General features: G+C 45.5%; 1 protein-coding gene across 2 annotated transcripts in view; it reads right to left on the bottom strand.

Moving 5' to 3' along the window:
• MAD1L1 (mitotic arrest deficient 1 like 1) overlaps positions 1-22,839 on the bottom strand; it is a 554,397-nt gene that overhangs the window by 104,464 nt on the left and 427,094 nt on the right. For both annotated transcript variants that reach the window (XM_077827951.1, XM_077827952.1), the window contains exon 17: positions 19,598-19,788. In XM_077827951.1, the coding sequence (XP_077684077.1) occupies positions 19,598-19,788 (191 nt within the window). The remainder of the gene's footprint in view (positions 1-19,597; positions 19,789-22,839) is intronic.

Genomic DNA, 22,839 nt, shown 5'->3' with positions numbered 1-22,839 from the left:
TTGTAGAAAACGTGAGGAGAAATGCTCATTAAACGTAACCACACCATAACTCACCACATCAGGTCTGGATTACACGAGTGCAGGGTCATTGAGCTTCCATTCTGCACACAGTAATACTACTTCCTACCAACATGTAAATATCATCCGCACAGAGGTTCCCTCTCCAGATCCAGATGCAGCTTTCCTGACTACATAAAGTGACACAGCTATAAAAACAAAACACTGACTAAGGCTCTACCACAAAGGATGGCAAACCCCCCACTCTGAAGTTGATGTTTATGGCATCCTCCAGACAGGTTCAAATAGACCCAAGCTCACCAGTTACACATGGAAGTGCTTACCACTACTACTCAAATGATTCCTTTCCACTGAAGTTTAATATAGATTAAGAGCACATTATACTATGCAAACCATTGTTCAGTACACACTGACGTATTCCCCGCAAACACAGGCAGGCTCATCTTCTTTAATTAGTAACTGGTGACAACCCCAAAGGATAGTCCTGGGACTTATTAAAGTCTGAAGACTTTCTCAGCTCTCAGCTTCCCTACTTTCCCCAAGGAGGTGGAAGGAAGTACACGTTTTAGTTAAGATGGTTATACAAAGAGATTTGACAAGAAATAAGTCCCCGAATTACTTGCCCTAAAGATGCTCTCATGAAGCTGGAAAACAAGAGGCATTCTACTTCTCAATTCTGCTTATGAAATACAAGGTCCTAAAATAGTGTCAACAGAGAAATCGCCTATTATGATAACTAATCACGCTCAGATAGACCAAAAGAATTACTGAATGCAGATACTTTGTAAATGCATTTTGGATTGATTCACATATGAGTCAGTGAAAAGAAGGAAATATGGGAACAGGTTAGTTTTTCTATAATTCCAAAGTATTAAATCAACTTAAATCATATTAAATTCTGACACTTATTTCTGTTCCAATTCACCCAACTTATGTATTGAGATCCTTTACAAATATTTGTAACCATGAAATTTCACAGCATGTTGGTCAGTAACATAGCCTGGGACTCATGTTACTATTATAACAACCACAGTCCACGTCCACAAACGCCTCAGAGTGGTTTCCAGACCACATCTGCATTCTGTACTGTAAAACATATACAGTATTGTGTCAAAGACAAAAAGACTAATAGGTCCATGCTACACACGGACATGGCACACTATAAATGAATCTGAAGAGACAGCATGGTACATTGTGCCTACGATCGCACGTAGTGAAGTGCGTGAAATCTTGAGGCGTGCCATGAATGAACACTTGGTGTGCTTCCAACCATCCTCAGCAATCACTGGCATGGAATAAACTGGAGATGCCTGGAAGCAAAGCAGAAGATGCAAGGGTGTAACAGAGGAGAGCGTTGTTTGGGATTTTTGCTTTCCCTCAGATGGGTTCAGAAAAAGGAAATGCAGGGTAACCCTGGTTAGGGAAAGGCCACAGGGGACACCACCTTTCAGAAAAGCACAAGTTCAGTTTCAGAAAAGTTTCAGAAAAGCACAACCCATGCGCTGGTTGACAGGCTTTGAGGCATGGGTTAAATGGGTTCCTTTTCCCAACTGCAGAATCCAAAGCCTACAAGTTGGTTTATGCAATGTGCTCTAGATCCTTAGAAATGCTGTGTCAATGTAGCAGTATCAGAGTGCCCAACAAAACTCAGGAATTCTGGGCTCCTTACCCTATTCTTGTTCCTTGGAGTGGTATGGCCTCTCTAGGGCTGCCAAAGGGCTGAATGGACAGTGACCTTAAAGTGCCTTTCCTCTGGTGCCTACCAACTCCCCAGAACTTACATTCCATTCTGATTCTACTTCTCAAGTGCCCTTGCTTGTATTCACCCCAGCTGAGCTGGCTGGCCTTGGGAAAACTGGCGAGAAGCCTGGTCATCCAATCCTAATTTATTCTTGATCCTCAGCAAGGAGGAAAGGATGGTGTAGGAGCCACTACGTTCAGGTTATTCTGCTGCAGCTGGCTAAACTGGCTTTAGGGCCTCTTGGCACAAGCAGAGTGCTTGCTGCTATCCTACACCAAGTCAGGGGAGAATCTGTCCTCCTCGCTCTCCCTGTTTCAGGCAGGGACCAATGCATAATGAAGTCCAAATATTTGTTCTTTTTACGCATATTTTGATGCCTTGGCATATTATCTCCAATACACTGTTGCTAGGACATGTCGGCGCCATTCCCTCTAACCTCCATTTCCAGGAGAATCTTTCTGTACAGACAACATGCAATTTCTCTTTATTCTTCATTTTTATTTAGTACTTATTCTTTTTATTCTTGTGAATAAGAATATTCCTAAAACGACATCTGTTCAGTCAGAGCTGCGTGGTTAAGTGAGGTTGGAATAAACAAGGTATTGTAATAATTGAACAGTATCAAGGTTGTGACAAATCAACAAAAGGAAGAAACTGAGTTAAAGCGTCCACACAGACCGTGGCGTCCTACCCTGTATGTTAATAGCAAACACTTGCTCACTTCCTTCAGTCCAGGATTTGAAGGGCTACCAGCACAGCCCCAATTTAGCATATTCCCCAAAGGAGTCCTTAATGAAATGAGATATAGTCAGGGAATTGGTAGCTGAGTTGACAATCTGCTGAGATACACTGGTATCAGAGAACTCTGAGCTTCCTAAATCAAAGTTTCCTTCTTTTCATTTAAGGCTTTGTACATAAAGAACTGTAAATGAAACAGTGGGGTTATGGTTTGGTGACACAGCTCGGCGTGTTCTGCAAATTCACAACAGCACCAGGGAAAACGAGAAGCAGGCATCAAAAGCTGCTTTCTGAAAACAACCACTTCATGGGTTCTGTAATGAGGTCTTTGTATTCCCCAAAGTCTCCGGCCTGGTCTACGCTACGAGTTTAGGTCCAATTTAGCAGCGTTATCTCGATTTAACCCTGCACCCATCCACACGACGAAGCCCCTTTTTTTTTTTTTTTTACTTAAAGGGCTCTTAAAATCGATTTCTTTACTCCACCCCCGACGAGCGGATTAGTGCTGAAATCGGCCTTGCCAGGTCGAATTTGGGGTATTGTGGACGCAATTCGACGGTATTGGCTTCCGGGAGCTATCCCAGAGTGCTCAGTTGTGACTGCTCTGGACAGCGCTCTCAACTCAGATGCACTGGCCAAGTATACAGGAAAAGGCCCGCGAACTTTTGAATCTCATTTCCTGTTTGGCCAGTGTGGTGAGCTCACCTGCACAGGTCACCATGCAGAGCTCATCAGCACAGGAGACCATGCAGTCCCAGAACTGCTGAAGAGCTCCAGCATGGACAGAACAGGAGGTATGGATCTGATCACTGTATGGGGAGATGAATCCGTGTTGGCAGAACTCCTTTCGAAAAGACAAAATACCAAAATATTTGAAAAAATCTCCAATGGCATGAAGGACAGAGGCTATAACAGGGACCTGCAGCAGTGCCGTGTGAAAATTAAGGAGCTGAGGAAAGCCTACCAAAAAACCAGAGAGGCAAACGGCCGCTCCGTTCAGAGCTCCAGACATGCCGCTTCTATGATGAGCTGCATGCCATTCTAGGGAGTACAGCCACCACTATCCCAACCCTGTGCTTTGACTCCGTCCAAGGAGTGGGAGGCAACACGGAAGCGGGTTTTGGGGGCGACGAAGATGATGATGATGAGGAGGTTGTAGATAGCTCACAGCAAGGAAGCGGAGAAACTGGTTTCCCCAACAGCCAGGATCTGTTTATCACCCTGGACCCAGTACCCCCTGAACCCACCCAAGGCGGGCTCCCAGACCCTGAAGGCAGAGAAGGGACCTCTGGTGAGTGTACCTTTTTAAATAGTATACATGGTTTAAAAGCAAGCGTGTTTAATGATTAATTTGCCCTGGCATTCGCGGCCAGTACAGCTACTGGAAAGTCTGTTAACGTGTCTGGGGATAGAGCGGAAATCCTCCAGGGACATCTCCATGAAGCTCATCTGGATGTACTCCCAAAGCCTTTGCAAAAGGTTTCTGGGGAGGGCAGCCTTATTCCGTCCACCGTGGCAGGACACTTTATCATGCCAGGCCAGTAGCACGTAGTCGGGAATCATTGCAGAACAAAGCATTGCAGCGTATGGTCCCGGTGTTTGCTGGCATTCAAACAACATCTGTTCTTTATCTCTCTGTGTTACCCTCAGGAGAGTGATATCATTCATGGTCACCTGGTTGAAACAGCGTGGTTTTAGTAAGCGGACATTCAGAGGTGCCTGCTGGGCTGTTTGCCTGTGGCTGAACAGAAATCTTCCCCAGTGTTAGCCACGCGGTGGGGGGAGGGGTGAAGCCATCATCCCAGAGAAGTGGGTGTGTTTGGGGGGGGGGGGAAGGCTGGGGGCGGGGGTTAGTTGGGTTTCTACTGCACATGAACCCGGAAACTGCAGCCCCTCCTTTTAAACTGCCAACCCATTTTAAATGGCCAACCCAAAAGCTACTTCGTATGGGAAATGAGGGCGCTGCTGTTTGAAACCATTCCCACATGTTATGAAGGTTAAAGAAGCCAAAAGACCGTGGCTTACCAAGGCTGCCTGCAAGCCGAATCCTGCTTCCCAGCCCTGCGTGAGTGATCTCTCACACCAAACCAGCATACCCTCAATAAGAGGCAAAATGCGACCTTGTAATGAAAGCACATGTGCTATGTAACGTTAACAGCAAGGTTTACCATGAAAGAGTGTACCCATTGTTCTACAAAATGTGTCTTTTTAACTACCACTCTCCCTTTTTTTTCCTACATCAGCTGCATATGTTTCTCCTTCCCAGAGGCAAGCGAAGATTAGAAGGCGAAAAAAACGCACTCGTGATGAAATGTTCTCTGACCTGATGCTGTCCTCCCACACTGACAGAGCACAGCAAAATACGTGGAGGCAGACAATGTCAGAGTGTAGGAGAACACAATATGACCGCGAGGAGAGGTGGCGGGCTGAAGATGGTAGGTGGTGTCAGCTTGCTGAAAGAAGGCAGGAGTCAATGCTCAGGCTGCTGGAGGATCAAACTCATATGCTCCAGCGTATGGTTAAGCAGCAGGAAAGGCAGCCAGAGCACAGACCGCCGCTACAGCCCCTGTGTAACCAACCGCCCTCCTCCCCAAGTTCCATAGCCTCCTCACCCAGATGCCCAAGAACACGGTGTGGGGCCTCTGGCCACCCAGCCACTCCACCCCAGAGGATTGCCCAAGCAACAGAAGGCTGGCATTCAACAAGTTTTAAAGTGCTGTGTGGTGTTGTCCTTCCCGCCTCCACCACCCCTCCCGGGTTACCTTGACAGTTATCCCCCTATTTGTGTGATGAATAAATAAAGAATGCATGAATATGAAGCAACAATGACTTTATTGCCTCTGCAAGTGGTGATCGAAGGGAGGAGGGGAGGGTGGTTAGCTTACAGGGAAGTAGAGTGAACCAAGGGGCAGGGGTTTTCATCAAGGAGAAACAAACAGAACTTTCACATCATAGCCTGGCCAGTCATGAAACTGGTTTCCAAAGCTTCTCTGATGCGCATCGCGCCCTCCTGTGCTCTTCTAACCGCCCTGGTGTCTGGCTGTGCGTAACAAGCAGCCAGGCCATTTGCCTCAACCTCCCACCCCGCCATAAACGTCTCCCCCTTACTCTCACAGATATTGTGGAGCGCACAGCAAGCAGTAACAACAATGGGAATATTGGTTTCGCTGAGGTCTAACCGAGTCAGTAAACTGCTCCAGCGCGCTTTTAAACATCCAAATGCACATTCTACCACCATTCTGCACTTGCTCAGCCTGTAGTTGAACATCTCCTGACTACTGTCCAGGCTGCCTGTGTATGGCTTCATGAGCCATGGCATTAAGGGGTAGGCTGGGTCCCCAAGGATAACTATAGGCATTTCAACATCCCCAACGGTTATTTTCTGGTCTGGAAAGTAAGTCCCTTGCTGCAGCTGTTGAAACAGACCAGAGTTCCTGAAGATGCGAGCATCATGTACCTTTCCCGGCCATCCCACGTTGATGTTGGTGAAATGTCCCTTGTGATCCACCAGTGCTTGCAGCACTATTGAAAAGTACCCCTTGCGGTTTATGTACTCGCCGGCTTGGTGCTCCAGTGCCAAGATAGGGATACAGATTCCGTCTACGGCCCCACCGCAGTTAGGGAATCCCATTGCAGCAAAGCCATCCACTATGACCTGCACGTTTCCCAGCATCACTACCCTTGATAGCAGCAGCTCAGTGATAGCGTTGGGTACTTGCAGCACAGCAGCCTCCACAGTAGATTTGCCCACTCCAAATTGATTCCCGACTGACCGGTAGCTGTCTGGCAGAGCAAGCTTCCACAGGGCTATCGCCACTCGCTTCTCAACTGTGAGGGCTGCTCTCACCTTGGTATTCTTGTGCTTCAGGGCAGGGGAAAGCAAGTCACAAAGTTCCATGAAAGTGCCCTTACGTATGCGAAAGTTTCGCAGTCACTGGGAATCGTCCCAGACCTGCAACACTATGTGGTCCCACCACTCTGTGCTTGTTTCCTGGGCCCAGAATCGGCATTCCACGCCATGAACCCGCCCAATTGACACCATGATGTGCACATTGCAGGGGCTCGTACTTTGTGAGAAGTCGATGTCCATGTCCTCATCACTCTTGTCACCGCGCTGCAGTCACCTCCTCCTTGCCTGGTTTCGCTTTTCTTGCAGGTTATGGTTCTGCATATCCTGCTGGATAACGCGCGCAGTGTCTATAGAGCTCATAATTGCCACGGTGATCTGAGCAGGCTCCATGTTCCCAGTGCTATGGTGTCTGCGCTGAAAAAAGGCGCGAAACGATTGTCTGCCATTGCTCTGACGGAGGGAGGGGCGACTGACAACATGGCTTACAGGGTTGGCTTACAGGGAATTAAAATCAACAAAGGGAGTGGCTTTGCATCAAGGACAAACAGAATAGCCCCCTCAAGGACAGAACTCAAAACCCTGGTTTAGCAGGCCGTTGATTTCACGGAGGGAAGGAGGAAGGGAGGAGAAAATGAATACAAAACAAATCTGGTCTATTTCTTGTTTTGATCCACTTCATCTATCTTTATACATCTTGCTGGCAGCAGACGGTGCAGTACGACTGCTGGCCATCGTCATTTCCTGGGTGCTCGGCAGAAGATGGTGCAGTATAACTGCTGGCCATCATCGTCTCCTGGCTGCTCATTAGAAGATGGTGCAGTAGGACTGCTGGCAGGACTGAATCGCCATGAGACAAAACTTAAAAGGGAAATAACCTAGCTGAGTCACTCCCATGTTTACCCAGGCACCCCGACTGACTTCACCGAGGTCAGCTAAAAGAGCACGATGGCTACCAGTCATACTGCACCGTCTGCTGCCAAAAGGCAATGAGCTGCTGCTGTGTAGCAATGCAGGACCACGTCTGCCAGCACCCAGGAGACATACTGTGACAGTGAGCTAAGCGGGCTCCATGCTTGCCGTGGTATGGCATCTGCACAGGTAACCCAGGAAAAAAAGGCGCGAAACGATTGTCTGCCGTTGTTTAACAGAGGGAGGGAGAGAAGGGGGTGCCTGACGATATGTACCCAGAACCACCCGCGACAATGTTTTTGCCCCATCAGGCATTGGGATTTCTACCCAGAATTCAAATGGGTGGCGGAGACTGCGGGAACTGTGGGATAGCTACCCACAGTGCAACGCTCCGGAAGTCGACAGTTGCCGGGGTACTGTGGACACACTCCGCCGACTAAATGCACTTAGAGCATTTGTGTGGGGGGACACACAATCGACTGTATAAAAATGCTTTCTACAAAACCGACTTCCAAAAATTCGACCTAATTCTGTAGTGTAGACATAACCGGATCCGTCTTGGAGTCATCTCCTTTCTTCTCAAGTGAACCAATCACACAAACTCCAACTGAAAACTATCTTTGAAAAGACTAAGGATGTAAAAAAACAAAATTGCAGTGAATTTAGTGCTGCTGAAAGGTGCTATGTATCCACAGAAAAGAGAGAACAGCCCAGGCAGCAACCAAGCAGGCTTCCTCACAGTGTCCCACCAATGACCCTCAACCCCAAGCGGGATTGAAGGCACCTCTAAGAAGCAGTCTGCTATGTCTACTCACTATTAAAAGCACTTTACACTTGGTATCTCTACACTGCTTTCACCTAAAAAGCCCCAAGCGCTGTACATGTAATTAAGCTTCTCAACCTCCCACAAAGTAAGTGAATGGTATTTTTCTGCACCCATTTTACAGAAGAGGAGAAAGATGGGTAGATTAAGTGACTAGTCCAAGGCCACAAAGCAAGTTAGTAGCAGAGATGGGAATAGAAAGTATGCAGCACTAACACATCTCAGACCTGGGTCGTCACAGAGTTTTACAGACTTAGGGTGACCACATTTCTCAAAGGGAAAATGGAACACCGTGTGGGCTAGCCTGAGCCCCCTCCTTCAAGAGCTACTACCTCCTCCCACGCCCTGCCTGCCCCCCTGCGTGCGAGGATGCAGTAGTACTACCCCCTCACCTGAGCCCTGCCTGTCCCTGCGTGCAAGGTTGGAGCTGGCAACGCTGCTCACTCAAGCCCAGCCTCCCTCCTGCCCAAGCCCTGCCTTCCCTCCTTTGCACGGGGCTGGCATCGCCTCTCGTCTCCTGCATGTTCCTCCTCACCCAACTTTTTTGATAAAAGTGGGCATTTGTCCCGTTTGCTGTTGCAAACGCGACAAATGCCCACTTTTGGTGAAAAAAAAGCAGAATACGGCTTAAAATAGGGACTGTCCCAGCCAAAACAGGATGTATGGTCACTCTATACCGACCACCCCACTCAAGCACAATATTGAATAGATACTATTCAGACACTATTCTCTGCTGAGACAGCCAGCCAAGGTACCAGGTAGATACAATTATGGTGGTGGCTTGCATGTGGTGAACTAGACTGTGACCACATTTTCATGCAGGAATAAAGGTTGTTTGGCAAGAAAAGAGTTTTATTTTGACTAAGAGCACTCATCAGGACAGACTTTGCGTCTTTCAGACTTATACTTGACATGAAGGCAGCTCAGCTCATGGGACTCCCTGGCCTGGCCTCCAGTCTTCGTTGTTGTCACAGGATCACAAAGGGTACGTCTCACTTGGAGCTCGAGGGTGAGAGTTCCAGCTTGAGGAGACTCACCTCTGACAGAGGTAGCACACTACAAACAGAGTGTAGCTGTGGTGGCATAAGGTGCTAGCCACCCCAAGTGTATGCCTAGCATCTCAGGTAGGTGCATACTCACGGCAGCTATTCCCTCCTGCAGCTCTGGCTGTCGAGGCTACACTCTGTTTTTAGCATGCTAGTTTGATCAGAGCTAGCACTGGTATGTCTCCTCGAGCTGGGGATCACACCCCCAGATCGAAGTGTAGAAGTCTCAAATGCTAAAAGTCTCAAATGCCCCTGCACCAGTGCAGGCCCCCATGCCAGTCCTGGCTGCTCTGATGTGACTTTCTCCCAACACCCATCCATTCAGTGTAACCCTCCACCCTGGTGAACAACAGCCACAGATGCCTGTGATGCTCCCCAGTCAGAATGCTCCCCACCTCTCCCATTGTAGCCCATTTCACTAAATAAGAGACATTTTAATGAGACAAAGGAGATGGGGGGGGGGGGAGAGGAATCAGACTTGTGCAAAGGACCGGCAAATTGGTAATTAGGTTAATTACTGTTATGCCAGGAGTGGAGGAGACAGATGCTGAACGAGGCAGGGGTCCTTCAGCTGGGCCAGCTGACGTCTGCAGTGCTCACTCGTACAGATGAGGCCAATGGGAGTGTCACGAATTGTGCTTGGATGGCTGCAGTCAAGCTGAGCAGAAAACATACAGGGACAACCTCAAGGCTGCCCAGTTGTTTACTGGTTCCTCTGTTGAGAGAGACAGAGAGAATCCAGCCTGAGGAGAGCATGGAGGGAGGGGATGAGCTCATGTTAACCACTTGGCAGAGCTGCTTGGAGAGGTCTCCAGATGCCCAAGGAAATAAATCCATGATGCATCGACAATCCCATCTGTGAGGTCCTGCCATCATGGCCTGAATAAGCATGGGGCAGGGCACTTGGGAAAGCAGCTCCATGGCTAACAGCAAAGATTACAGAGCAAACACAGAGAGAGAGCACGCTGAGTGACCCCACATTAACAACCTAGTTCTCACATCTCCCTCTGAAAATGGCTTTCAGCTTTTAAAGCCAAAGGCTGTGTAACTGGATCGGTACTTAAACATGACAGCCATTTCCTACATGGAGAGAGAAACCTGAATGTGTCTCCATTCTCCCCTGGATTACACCATAAAGCAAAATGCAGGTCCTTCAGAAAACCTCACTCATCCCCTTCTCTTCTCGGTAGGCACAGACTCGGTCTCTGAGACCTGGAAGAATTCTGTCAACTGACACTGACTACCAGCCTACTGGGGTCTCTCTCTACCCTCTGCCATGGTAAGGAGTGACGGGGAGGGTATTCTTCACGGACTCCCTTACACCAGACACTATACCAGATCGAAAGGTGATGGGGGCTGGTGGTTCCCCACACTGGGCTCCTGAGAGCTATGCTGAACATTCTGTTGGTTTCTCCTTTGGATTCTGTATCTCTTGAGGTGATCAGATTAGTTTAAAATGGAAAAAATACACACTTAAAACTCAGTCAGGAGGCAGGGTAATTATTTCAGGAAGAAACACAAGCAGTCAGATCGAGATTGGGGCAGGAATTGGAGCACGCAGTGACCGGAGCAAGATGAAGACAGGGACAAGATGTACCAATGTGGAATGGAGGCAGGTGTGGGGGATGAAGCATGGGTTAAATACACTGTTTACTCGTATAACCCAACAGATTGATTGCTATCTCCTGTTTTAGAGCTGTTGATTTCAGAGACCACAAAAATTCCTGACTGACCTTTGCTGCAATTCTAATGCAGCACATTTGGCATTAATGCATCACGCTCACACACAAATGGCGTGTGCCTCCTGGAGCGGAGGAGAAACTAAATCCTCAGAAACCACACAGGGAAATTGAAAAACAAAATATAAAAATAAAATAACATGTAATTAACAAGAATGAGGAGTTAATAGAGGCCTGCAATCTCTAATCAATCTCTCTCTGCCTGTCCTGCTCCACCAATGAGCACCACTGCTATTTTTGATTGTGTGTGCAAGAGTGCGAGACGGCTGTTGGAAGAACAGCACTCTATCAAAACTGTGACTTCTTTTCACTCTTGAGACTCACCCAGGAGAGAGGAGGAGGGGAAAGAGAGAGAGAGAGACAGACAAAAAGAAAGGAACAGCTGGGGACATGCTACTGAAGGACACTCACTATTGGTGAGTTCAAAGTGGAGGTAATTGATCTTGCAAGCATACTAAGCACATGTACACAGCCCCAGGGCTTCCACACCACTGACAGCTCACGTCACCCACATCCACATATAACGAGCAAGCACAACACTCAGACAGGAAGGACAGATGGGGAATAACAATCCACTTATTACACTGCTCAACTTGAGACATATACAGTAATTATGGAGGGGCCCTAGCTACTCTACAGTTAAGGCTGCATTGAGATTTGTACTTAAAGAAGGATTAGAACTGTCTATTTCACAAATAAATGGTTGCACTTTGTCTCCCACTTTAACCAACTACTTTTTCATAGGCTAGTTGAAATTTCTATTCTAATTTCTAGGTCAAAGATTAAATAACTTTGCCAGAGGAAACATTTAAAAACAAGCCCTTTTCGAAACTTCCTCTGAATTCTAATTCTTTTCTGAATCCCTCTGGCTAACCCATGAGAGTCACACAGACTCCACACACATTCTGGTAGCTCAGACATAGGGCAGCTTTTCACGGTATGTAACTTAACCGCAATGTTATTCTTCTTATTCGCTATAACCTCATTTAGTTCCAAAGATGACAATGCTACTACTGCTCACTGAGGGTGCTCAGCCTGCTTCCCTTAGTCCAAAGATTAGCCCTACAGGGGTACCGCACCACCCCTAACTCTGGGAAAACCAAAAAGGCAGGCTAGGCCAGCAGGTGGCATGGAGGGGGTTCAGGGAGAGAAGCTAGGCTGTCATGGGGTGAGTGGGCTGCGAGGGGCAGCAAAGTGACAGGAAGCAGCAACTCTCTTCACCATATCATTTTTAGACATAGAACAATCAATTTAGGTCATTTTCTGAGGTTTTTATGCTGCCCTCTGTTCTGTAACATGGCATATCTACGTAGTATTGCATATAGGATGCATGAGGGTGTGATGTAAAGGTTTTATTAGCACTCTCTGGGAACACACAGCTCACTCACGGCTTCTCCATTCAACACACACACAGACACACACACACACCCTGCTATGAATCCTGTCTCCTATCTTACTATTGGTTATTTTAATACTTTTATATTGTTTCATGTTTTGGCTTTGTAACACGTGTCCCCCTGCGAAGGGACTATTTCAATTTGCACAGAATGTTGTACCCTGCGAAGGCAATTGAAACAAAAACAATCAATAAGACTTTATGTGAACTACCTAGGCTATCAACACTGTTCATCCTCCTGATGGAAAGTTTCATCACACGTGGGAAAATCCCTTCATTGCATGCACACCAGAATTCACATACATTTTGAGAGAGGAAAAGGGATGAGGATTTAGCACTAAGCACTACTAGGAAGGGGACTGATCCTGCTTACAGTTGTCAAATCTCTAAATAAATCAACCAGCCTTAAATGCTATAAGCAGTAAGCAAAGGAGGGGAAACTCTGAGAGAAGGGAGTTGGAGGGTCAATGATTACCACAGACAGAACAGAAGTAAACGTCAGCAAAACAAGTTTCTGTTAAGCTACCCATAGCTGCTCCCTGTGCCCAGTCGTTAACAGCTACCCTTCAACATTCCACATTTACAATTAGCATCAGCCTGTGTCTGTCCTTACTGACTCTCCTCTTCCATCAAAGAGCCCCCAAAGTGAAGTGACTGTTATTCCTTCCACCCCCTTCACTCTGCTTCAGTAAACAAAAGTAAACCACATGAGAAGCCAGCTTTAGCTTTTCAGATTGCCTTGGGAGTTTTGTAGGGCTGCCTGCTTTTTATGCATCTTCAAATCCAGTCCTTTAAATAACGACTTAAACAAGTGTGGTTCAAAGCCTGTCTGAGTGCAGTGGCTGTTAATTTAGCGCATCACAAAGAAGTTGCTGGTTTTATATTACTCCATGAAACCCACTCCACCTGGACTCAAATAAAGGTTTTATTTGCAGAGAGCAGTGCCAGCCCCATGCTGTCTAGCATTCTTCTCATACGAAGTCACAATGCTTCTGTTTTTATTTTCTCTCTAAAATTTTGGGTAGTCTCCTTTTAAACCCATAAAAGCTCCATCTCGAGGATGCTTCCCAATGAATCACTATGGGGACTGTGCTCGCTTATGATAAGTTTGGCAGCAAAGAACATCATAACTAAGAGGTGGAACCAGGTAGAGCTCCCCATCCTAGAGGATTAGACTCTGAGGATATGGAAAATGAGGGAGAATGAGACGCTGATAGGCTGATATTTACCTGATCAGGAACGTAACCTCACTGTGATCATGAAAAAAAATTAGAGAGATTTTAACTTGCTTGTCAACCAAATAGGGTCCAAACAATTAATACAAGGATTATTAGGTAATTTGGTCTGGCCTTTTTGAGCAAGCAGAAAACCTGAAACCAGCAAGGTTTCTAAACACTACCAAATTTCACATAGGAATATGGAAATTGTCATACTGGGTCAGCCCAGTGGCCCATCTTGCCCAGTACCCAGTCAACAACAGTAGCCAGGGTCAGATGCTTCAGAAGAAGATGCAAGAAAGGTGTAGCAGACAATTTTGGAATAACCTGCCCACAGGGGAAGTTTTGCCTAACCTCCTCCATTAGGGAATGGTTTTATGCCCTGAAGCAAAAGGGTTTATATAACCCTTTTTCTAGCCTAATGTAAAGACCAATGTTCTCATTTGGGCTGCATAAATGTCTAATGTCTAACTCTCACTGAGCTTTAACAGTACAGTACTTTGTAGCAGTGGGTTCCAAAAGTTAAATTTACACAGTGTAAGAAAGGATTTCCCTTCATCAGTGTTAAATGGGTTGTCTTTCAGCTTCTTTTGATAGTCCCATGCTCTTATATAATACAAAAAGGGTAAATAAAGGCCCCCGATTTACCTTCTCTGTACGATTCGTTAGTGTATGTGCCTCTCATACCACTCTGACTCATCACTTCTCTAAACAATCTGAAAATCTTTTCATTCTCTCTTCACAGCAAGCCTTTTTTTGCCTCTAACAATTTCCACTGCTGTTTTCTCCCTGTTCCCACTGCTTGTTCAGAATCCACCCCGTGAACAGGGTAAACAGCATGATATATATATGTGCTCAATTAAGCTATAGTGATCCACCCTGCAGCTTAATAAAAAGTCAACTAAGCTTACTCTTGGCAGTTTCTCTTGGTCATTTAATATTTGTTTGTTTAGAAATAGGCATCAGACATAACAAATTTGTTATGAAGAAATTGATTAGTGCAGGAAAAATGAAGGCAGTAAGTAAACTAAGTGCAGCCTGTGTAGCTCTTGTTGGACTGCCTGGACTTGAGCTATATTACTTACGCAGAAAGCAAAGAATATGCATTACAAACTAAAGTATCTAATGAACCAGCTACAGTGACAGAATATGAAACTGCCAAGTAACCCAATAATTATAATGTATTACCTTCTGCAAAATCATCTGAAACTAAACTCCTGGAAAGGAGTCTGTACATGACTTTTCATAGCATTTAATTAAAGAGAGAGAGAGAGAGAGAGGGCTGTGAAGTCTGAGATGCTCCAGCCTATGTGCAATCATTGTAACATCCTTCATCTTGATGAGCTCATCTGTTGTGTCTATAGGGATCTCCAATACGCATTGATAAAAAATTCATTGGAATTCAGCGTTCATTTATGGACAGTCTCTTATTCTCATAGCGTGTCATTCTGATTAACACATTCACCGCTGCTCTAACACATACCTCAGCAGCCACTTTCTACATCATGGACTGACTGGAAAGTTACAGCATACTAGCCAGTTTTCAGAGCAACAGCCGTGTTAGTCTGTATTCGCAAAAAGAAAAGGAGGACTTGCGGCACCTTAGAGACTAAACAATTTATTTGAGCATAAGCTTTCGTGAGCTACAGCTCACTTCATCGGATGCCAACTAGCCAGTGTGGCCAACCACAACTGAGGAAAATTCTGCCTGGAAATACCCCACACTTCATTCTGCTATGAAGGGGTTACATCCATTACAGTAGCTACTCTTGCATAGCTGACTCTTCAAGTTTCAATGAAAATTAAATGCCACCAGCTGTATTACTGAAACGTGCCCTAAAGTTTACAGACAAGCTGCAGAAGCTTGTAAAGTGTGAAGGGACTTGTTTGGTCCTAATTATATAGAACCTGCTCCATAAATTGCCTGAGTGAAATAAATACGAACAGTGTTTCCTGCTTTGTGACCTCTCCAGCTTAATGTAATGCACACAAACACCCACAGTCATTACAGCTCAGAGATTCTACAGCACAAACATACAACCCCACTGAGAAGCCATAATCAGGATCCAAGCCTTATTGTATACCTGGGCATCAGCAGTCTGTACTCACCCAGGAAAGAATTTGATGTATTTATTTTGCTCTTAATCTGAACAATAGATTTTGGGGATGCAACTGGTTAAGACATGAGAAACATTCAGAGATTTTGTTGTGGGGCATCTGTTGTCAAAGGAATTTCAAATCTGCTCTTCTTATACAAAGGCAACCCATTCCTCACCTTTGGGACATGAGGTATGACATGCAAGGGAAGCCTATAAATCAATCAGCAGTTCTGGGAGACTGTTCTTGAGAGGTGTCTCCTGAAAATGCTGGAGCTCTAAACTTCTCCTGCTATGTCTGGTGACATCCAATTTAGTTCCACGGAAACTCTTGGGAATGAAGCCGTAAGTGAAGAAAGTAAAGCAAGATCAGTATTTAGCTATAAGAGTCTCTGCTCACTTAGTATTTTCCAACAACTGGCCAGTTTATTGTGGTATGGCATGACGAAGAATTTGGAGGTAAATGAATGAGAGCACTGGGTAGCTATAATCAAGGTGGGCAATATGCAATCTTCCCACACACAGCTTTGCTAATGCACTCAGCTCTGACCTACCTGTAACATCTCTGCTAGTAAGCCATTGCCCTCTTTACAGAAAACACTGTTAGTTGTACCAAGTTATATGGTGCTAGGTATAATGTGGACAAAAGACCATTAGGAGCTGGGATGAACCATGTTCATTTAACTTATGACAAGGCATGTTTGAACATAGGATTCCAGAGATGCTAAGGTTATCACATTAATTCATTGTTCCGTCTTAGCTGCCAACTGTTTCTGGAAGGGGTGGTGTCCTCAGGGATCTGATGCATGTGAAGTGCCTTCCAGCCAAGGAAGGTGGGACATGGCTGCTCCTTGGTTGTCCAAGGATAGTTTCTACAAAGTGATACAAAATGCGTCTTCCAAGAGGCAGAGTGTTCTCCTTCTGCAGCTTCTCTTCCCCAGCTGGTCCAGGAGGCCCAGGACAAAATCAGAAGCTGTGAAGCCAAGCATCTTACTGTTGCTAGGCCTTATCCTAGTTCCTACCCAGGTTCCTCATTTGTGTCTTCATTTTCACTGTTAATGCCTTGTGACTGGTGGGTTTTGTTTTGGGGCTCCAACGTATAGTGACAGGAAATATTAATCTCATTACCTAACAAAATAAAACTTGGGCCCTGCACACACTGGCCTTAAGTCTGCTTAAGTTGAACCCTTGCAACTTTTGCTTGCACCTCCTCCCTTGTTCAATTTCGCCAGCATCCTCTTTCTTCCTGTAAACAAGACACATGCCCTCATGGGACCAACTGGAAGCAGATATGATTTTAAGTGCTAATTGTCGTGGCCATGGGGTGAGGGGAAGTGCTCTTCCGTAAAACTCTGTGACCTCCTGGGTCTGGCGTGCGTTAGTGCTGTATACTTTCTATAAAGGGAGAAAGTGCTCCCGCCTGCATTGTAAACTTAGGCTGTTGACACTTGCTGCGATGGGCAAAGTGCTATCACCAGCATTAACAGTGAGACACGAGGGGAGACGGGGGCTGCTTTCCATGATTTGTTTTTAATTATGTCACTTCATGATTTAGAACCGAATGACAAAAAATAAGAGTAAGTCTTACGTATCATGATAGGAGGAGCATGAAGATTAGGGTGCAGACATTTTACTGTACGTGGAAATAAAACCCATGGTACTAAACCAGTGTAAGAGTGTAACTAAATTGATGCTTCAGATGACACAGCTCAGTTATCTAATATAGCAACCCAAGACTGCTGCTTATGAGATAACAGTCTCATACGGAAGACAGTATCCAAAGCTTAGCCATACAGCCAGACCACCGTGGCACTTCCCAGCACAGGGCATCAGAATGCTGTATTACTTATTTGTGCTATAGACGTCATGGCACTTCCCAAAAACAAAGATGGGTCCCTGCCCTAGAGATTTCAATGTAAGACAACACAAGAAGAGGAGATGACAACACAGGGGCAGGCAGGAAGATGAAAAGCATAAAAAGGCCATGCCTTTGCATGGCAGAGTCCTGCATGCACCTCATGAGTTATATCGCTTTGAGTTTTCCTAAAATAAACGTATCTAGGTTTGCAAACGAGTGGCCTCCTTCCAGGTGCCGTCTCGGGGCAGCCCTGCAAGTGGACCCTCTGCTCAGTTTCCCTCTTGGGTAACCCAATGGACTCCACTTCAGGCGCTTACTTAAAAAATACTCCTACGGGGGCCAGTTTATTACAACAACCTTGTACAAAGAGTCTATGACAAAAGTCCCAAACCATAGTCCATATCACCCGTGTACATATAGTCCTTGTTCTCACCATGGCCTAGTGTCTTCTGTCATGGTTAGGCTCCTTATACGTCCTCTTCCGTCACTCTGCCAGGACAGCAATCACCTCAGATCTTCTTTCTGGGGTGCAATTCCACTCTTCCCAATAGGAATGCCCAGTCTCTGTGCTAGGAGAATCCTTGCCAGGGGAGCATCACTCCCTCCCCCATGGCCCTCTTACTGGTCCTTGGGTGCAGCTCTTCAGCAAGAAGGTGGCTATGGGTGAGCCCCTCTCCTGCTATCCCTTCCTTCAGTCCTCTGTGTTGCTTGGTTCTGGCTCTCCAGCTTGGAACCAGCAGGCATCTCCCCCTGCTGATCCTCCTGCCTTCAGCCTTCTCCCAGGAACCACATTCTGTCTCTTGCAGCTCTCATCTCCTGCCCCGCTCCTGTCTGACTTCTGACTGACCTTTTATAGCCCTCAGGTGCTGTCTCACCCTCTTAACTGGCACAACTGGGAGCATGTGGACTGGGCCAGGAGAACTGAGCCCAGTTTCATTTAATGAGCCAGCTACGCTGTTACAAGGCTACAGTTTATAAGACTCCTTAAAGAAGTGACTTTTAGGAGAAAAGGATGCGATGAAGGTGTGGTGTGGTAGAAGACCACATCATAAACAATTTCCATTGGACAGCACTACAAAATAACCGTCTATTAACCTAGAATGTATAAACAGCCCTCAGTGCCTATGTCTATTCCCCACCACTCCCTTCTTGCCAGAAAACTGCTCAGCCAGTTCAAACCAGCTAATTAAAAAATCATCTGTACTCCAACAGTTCATAAAGATTTGCAAAAGGGGAACAACATATACAGAAACTTACTTCTGTAGCTGGCTTTGGCAGTTGGTTTTACATTCCAACTAATCTTGGGTAAATAAATGACACCTAAACGTCTTGTTGATTTCTGAACTAACAACTCTCTCACTCATCTTCTGTAACTAAGATTTTCTTTTGTTGAGCTCTGACACATTCAATGCTTTAGTAATTCCACATTGTCAGAACGTCCCTCGAGCACTGGATACTGCAAATAAACCCAGGAGAAAGCTCCACTTGAAACAATAGCCTGAAATGTTGGAGCAGATGAATGGATGAGGCCCTGTCTTGGGTAACAGGATCATAGAATTGTAGGGCTGGAAGAGATGTTCAGAGGTCATTTAGTCCTCTCCTCACACTGAGGCAGGATCAAGCATAAAGAGTAGCCTGCTAAACACACATCCTTCTGGCCAGGTTAGAGGATATGAAGATATTGCACGTCTCTCTGACGGTAGAAAATGGTGAGTTCTGAGGCTAGGTTCCTGGAGTATCATGTGTAGATATATTCTCCTTTCCTTTAAACCGTTGTAACTCCACTGACTTTGATTGAGGGCTAGTCTACATTGAAAACATACATCGGCATAGCTACATCTCTCAAAATCCATTCCCCCTCCCCGCTGAGCGACCTAGCTTTGCTATAGCATTTTAAGTGCAGACATAGCCTAAATTACTCCTGATTTACTCTGCTGTAAGTGAGAGGAAAAATTAGACCCAAAGTCTTCTCACAGAATTATTTAAAAGGAGGAAGCATCTCCACTCTCATTCTATTCAAATATAGAAGGCAGTCAAAGAGGAACAACTGTCATGTAACAGGAGCTACTAACTTGACATTTCTCAGCAATTAGAATGGAGAGATCATTCTGGCATGCTGATCACAATTACCCCAGAGTCAGGTGGGGTGGGGGAATCCAGGCCTACCTTAAAGAGCAAGCAGTCCCCTTGGTGCTCAGCATAAATGGAGGTGAGCCGGTACTGGTTCTCAGTAGTAATGTCAATCTGGTATCCTGTCAGTGTGTAGCACACCTTGCGAAACTCCTGGATCTTGGTCTGGAAAACCTCTTTCAGCCGTTGGTTTTTCAGTTCTGCACTCTCCACTTGCTTCTTCAGCTCTAGGAAAGGGAGGAGAGGAAAAAATGGGTATCTTGGTATAAGTTACATTGCCACAAAATGGATCTTACATTGTAATTAGGGTGTTAGCCAAGCCAAGAGAGATGAAAGGAACAAGCAAGCAAGGTATGAGAAGTCAGGAGCTGAGAGGCCCTCTCCCAGCTCAGGAAGGATGATATGGGGCTGAGCTATGTACTTTAGGGTCATTAGAAAAAGTTAAACTGGGATCTGAGAGACAGACAGTTTTTCGTGGGGGTGGGCACTGGGAGTTCTTTGCTTGGTTTACCTTTTAGCAATGATCTACAAAAATTCAAAGATATACTCTCCCCTCCTCTGTTCTTATTTCCTTTACAGATCCCAAGACAACGGTTTATGTTTCTAAGAGGCAGGGCAGTAGAAAAGCTGTTATTCTTTAGTCAGTTGCAGATACAACCGTACAGAAATGTGTCTGGTGGAAGCCAGTACACCTGACTTGACTGTACGTGCTTTGATCTCAAATTGTCAAACTGTCTAGCAATCCCTTAAGATTTGTGGAAGGGGGTCTTATTGTTACAAAATGTCTGATGAACACCATTGTCTCTTCCAGTTAGCTGCCTTAACTGGACTAGTCTCTGGAAAAGAGGCTCGTAGGGGCTGTCTGCCATTCACCCATGTATTTTAATACTCCAAAGGGAGCTGCCAGCGCTGTGAATCCTTCAAGAGCGTATATATCAGTTACCAAGAATCTTTCACCAAAGGTGCCTTCTGAGTAACTAAACCTCGATTTATCCCCCATTAATTGCAGAAATTGGCTTTACTTAAATATACACTGGAGACACTTCCCAAGTCAGCCTGGTGTATCAACACTGCAGTCCAGAGTTAAGAAAATGCTCATGCTTTTTAACAATAAACCAACAGAATCATTCAAAAATCTCCTGCCTTCTCTTTGACATAGATGTTCACAAGTCACGGGTTGGGAAGGGACAAGGTGTACCCGAGGTTCACCTGAACCTCAGATCATCTGCAGACACCTCATCGGGCTTCAGCATCCTCTTATATTCTACAGTGTTTCATTAAAGCATCTCAGGTGGGCTGAAAGGGTCTACATTAGGACTACTCAGGAAAGTTAAGACAAACTAACATTTAAAGTGGATTAGTTAAACTGCATTAAATCCCTGTATGGACACACTTATTCCGAATTAAAATGGCCTTAATTCAGTCTAGTTTAATTCATCTTAATTTAAAAGTCAATTAAGCTAAAGCAAAGCAAGGGCTGATATACACCGAAAACTTACATCAGCATAACTTTGTCTCTCAGGGGTGTGGATTTTTCACCTCCCTGAGAGACGTAGGTATGCCGACTTAGGCCCTGGTATAGACAGTGCTACGTAGATGGAAGAATTCTTCTGTCGACCTAACTCATGTCTCTCAGGGAGGTGGATTAACTATAGCAATGGGAAAACCCCTCCTGTTGCTGTCGTGAGCGTCACTGTAGCGTTTTACGTGTAGACATAGCCTAAGGCCACTTTACTTCAGAGGGCATCCACACAGGATATAATGTGCTTCCACTAATGCATTTTAATGTCACACTTTTTGTTACTTTGTCTTAACTTTCCTGCATGTCCCCATGTAGACAAGCCCTCAGATTCCACGTTATTTAATGCACCACCCCTGTGCCCCAACCCTACTTCAAATGTCCAGGAGGGACATTTATTGTGAAAACTTTATTCACTGAGGCACTGCTATAAAAGAAAACTACTGATCACAGGAGGGAGATAAAGCAAGTGAAGTACTACAAAACCCTGTTCACAAGCACAATAGGCCCTCTTGCTGGTACATTGCACCCGCTCATGAACTTGAGAAGTCGGTGCATCCCTGACCACCCGCTCTTCCCTTTCTTCCACATTCATCACTGTACGACATAAATCAGTCCTTCATGGGATTGTTATTCTGCAGCTACAACCCTTCCCATCATCTACGTTGCTTCTGGCCCCTTGATTAATGGAGTAATCAGCCTCTGAAATCAAGAGGTTAATTGGCAGCTCTGACCTCAATATTCTCCCAGTCTTCATTCAGCTCTGCATTCCGAAGACAGAACTGTTAAGGATAAAATCCTACATATGAAAGTAAAAATTCACTGACCACATTTCAGTGGTCATATTTCACCATTGTCAGAGATGGCATTGGCTTTAATATATCTCAGATATCCGACGTGGATAAAATTAAAAATTTCTAAACACAGGACAGCCTTGGAGAAGTATAAATGCCTCTTTTCTGCAGATCTTAAAGTATGCCTTAGCTGCATTTTATAAACTCAGGAGGTTTACAGGGCTCTAATTCATGAACTAGATAAATGGCTCTGTACACAACTGAGGTCTCTTGCTACTCACTGACATAATGAACAGTTAGGGTGTTGGTCCCTTTTTGTTCTTTAAACTAATGTCTCATCATGGTCATTATGCATGTGCCGTGTGCCCACTGGACTGCAGCCCTGCAAGCAGCACACCTTATGGAAGAAGACTCCTTAGTGCAGAACTTGTGATCAGGAGTCTTGAGTGGGGTAGTCTTCAGAGACCATTTCTCTGCTGCCTCTGAGATTAAAACAATGGAGGCATTTTACATAATATGTCCAGTCTCATACACAGCAAGACTTGAGCTAGGTAGGTACAGCTCAGGTTTAACCGGAATACAGTAAAAGCCTTACATTTCTAGAGGGCAGTCTCCTTTTCTCCCCCGCTCTAACCCTGCCTGTCAGGCCCCTCCCTGCTGCTGTTCTTCCCAGTCTTGTTATGCTTTCAGGCTTCTTCATTAGTTTTGGCTTATTATCACATCTAAGGCCCCTGCCAAAGGGCTTTGTCTACAATAGGAAAATGACATATTGCTGATAACAGGTGTCAGCAATTGATACAGCAACTGAATGTGGTTTAGCTGCAAGTGTAGACAAAGACAAAATGTGTTCAGCACTGCTTCAGAAACTGGGGTTAAAACCGGTTTGCCTTTTTCTACACTTGCAGCTAAATCACATTCAGCATCAGTTCAGCTGAGTCCGCAGCTGCTAACGAATGTCAGCAATG

This window comes from Eretmochelys imbricata, chromosome 10, assembly GCF_965152235.1.
Source record: "Eretmochelys imbricata isolate rEreImb1 chromosome 10, rEreImb1.hap1, whole genome shotgun sequence".
Classification (NCBI taxonomy): domain Eukaryota; kingdom Metazoa; phylum Chordata; order Testudines; family Cheloniidae; genus Eretmochelys; species Eretmochelys imbricata.
This window is presented reverse-complemented; position numbering and strand designations above follow the sequence as displayed.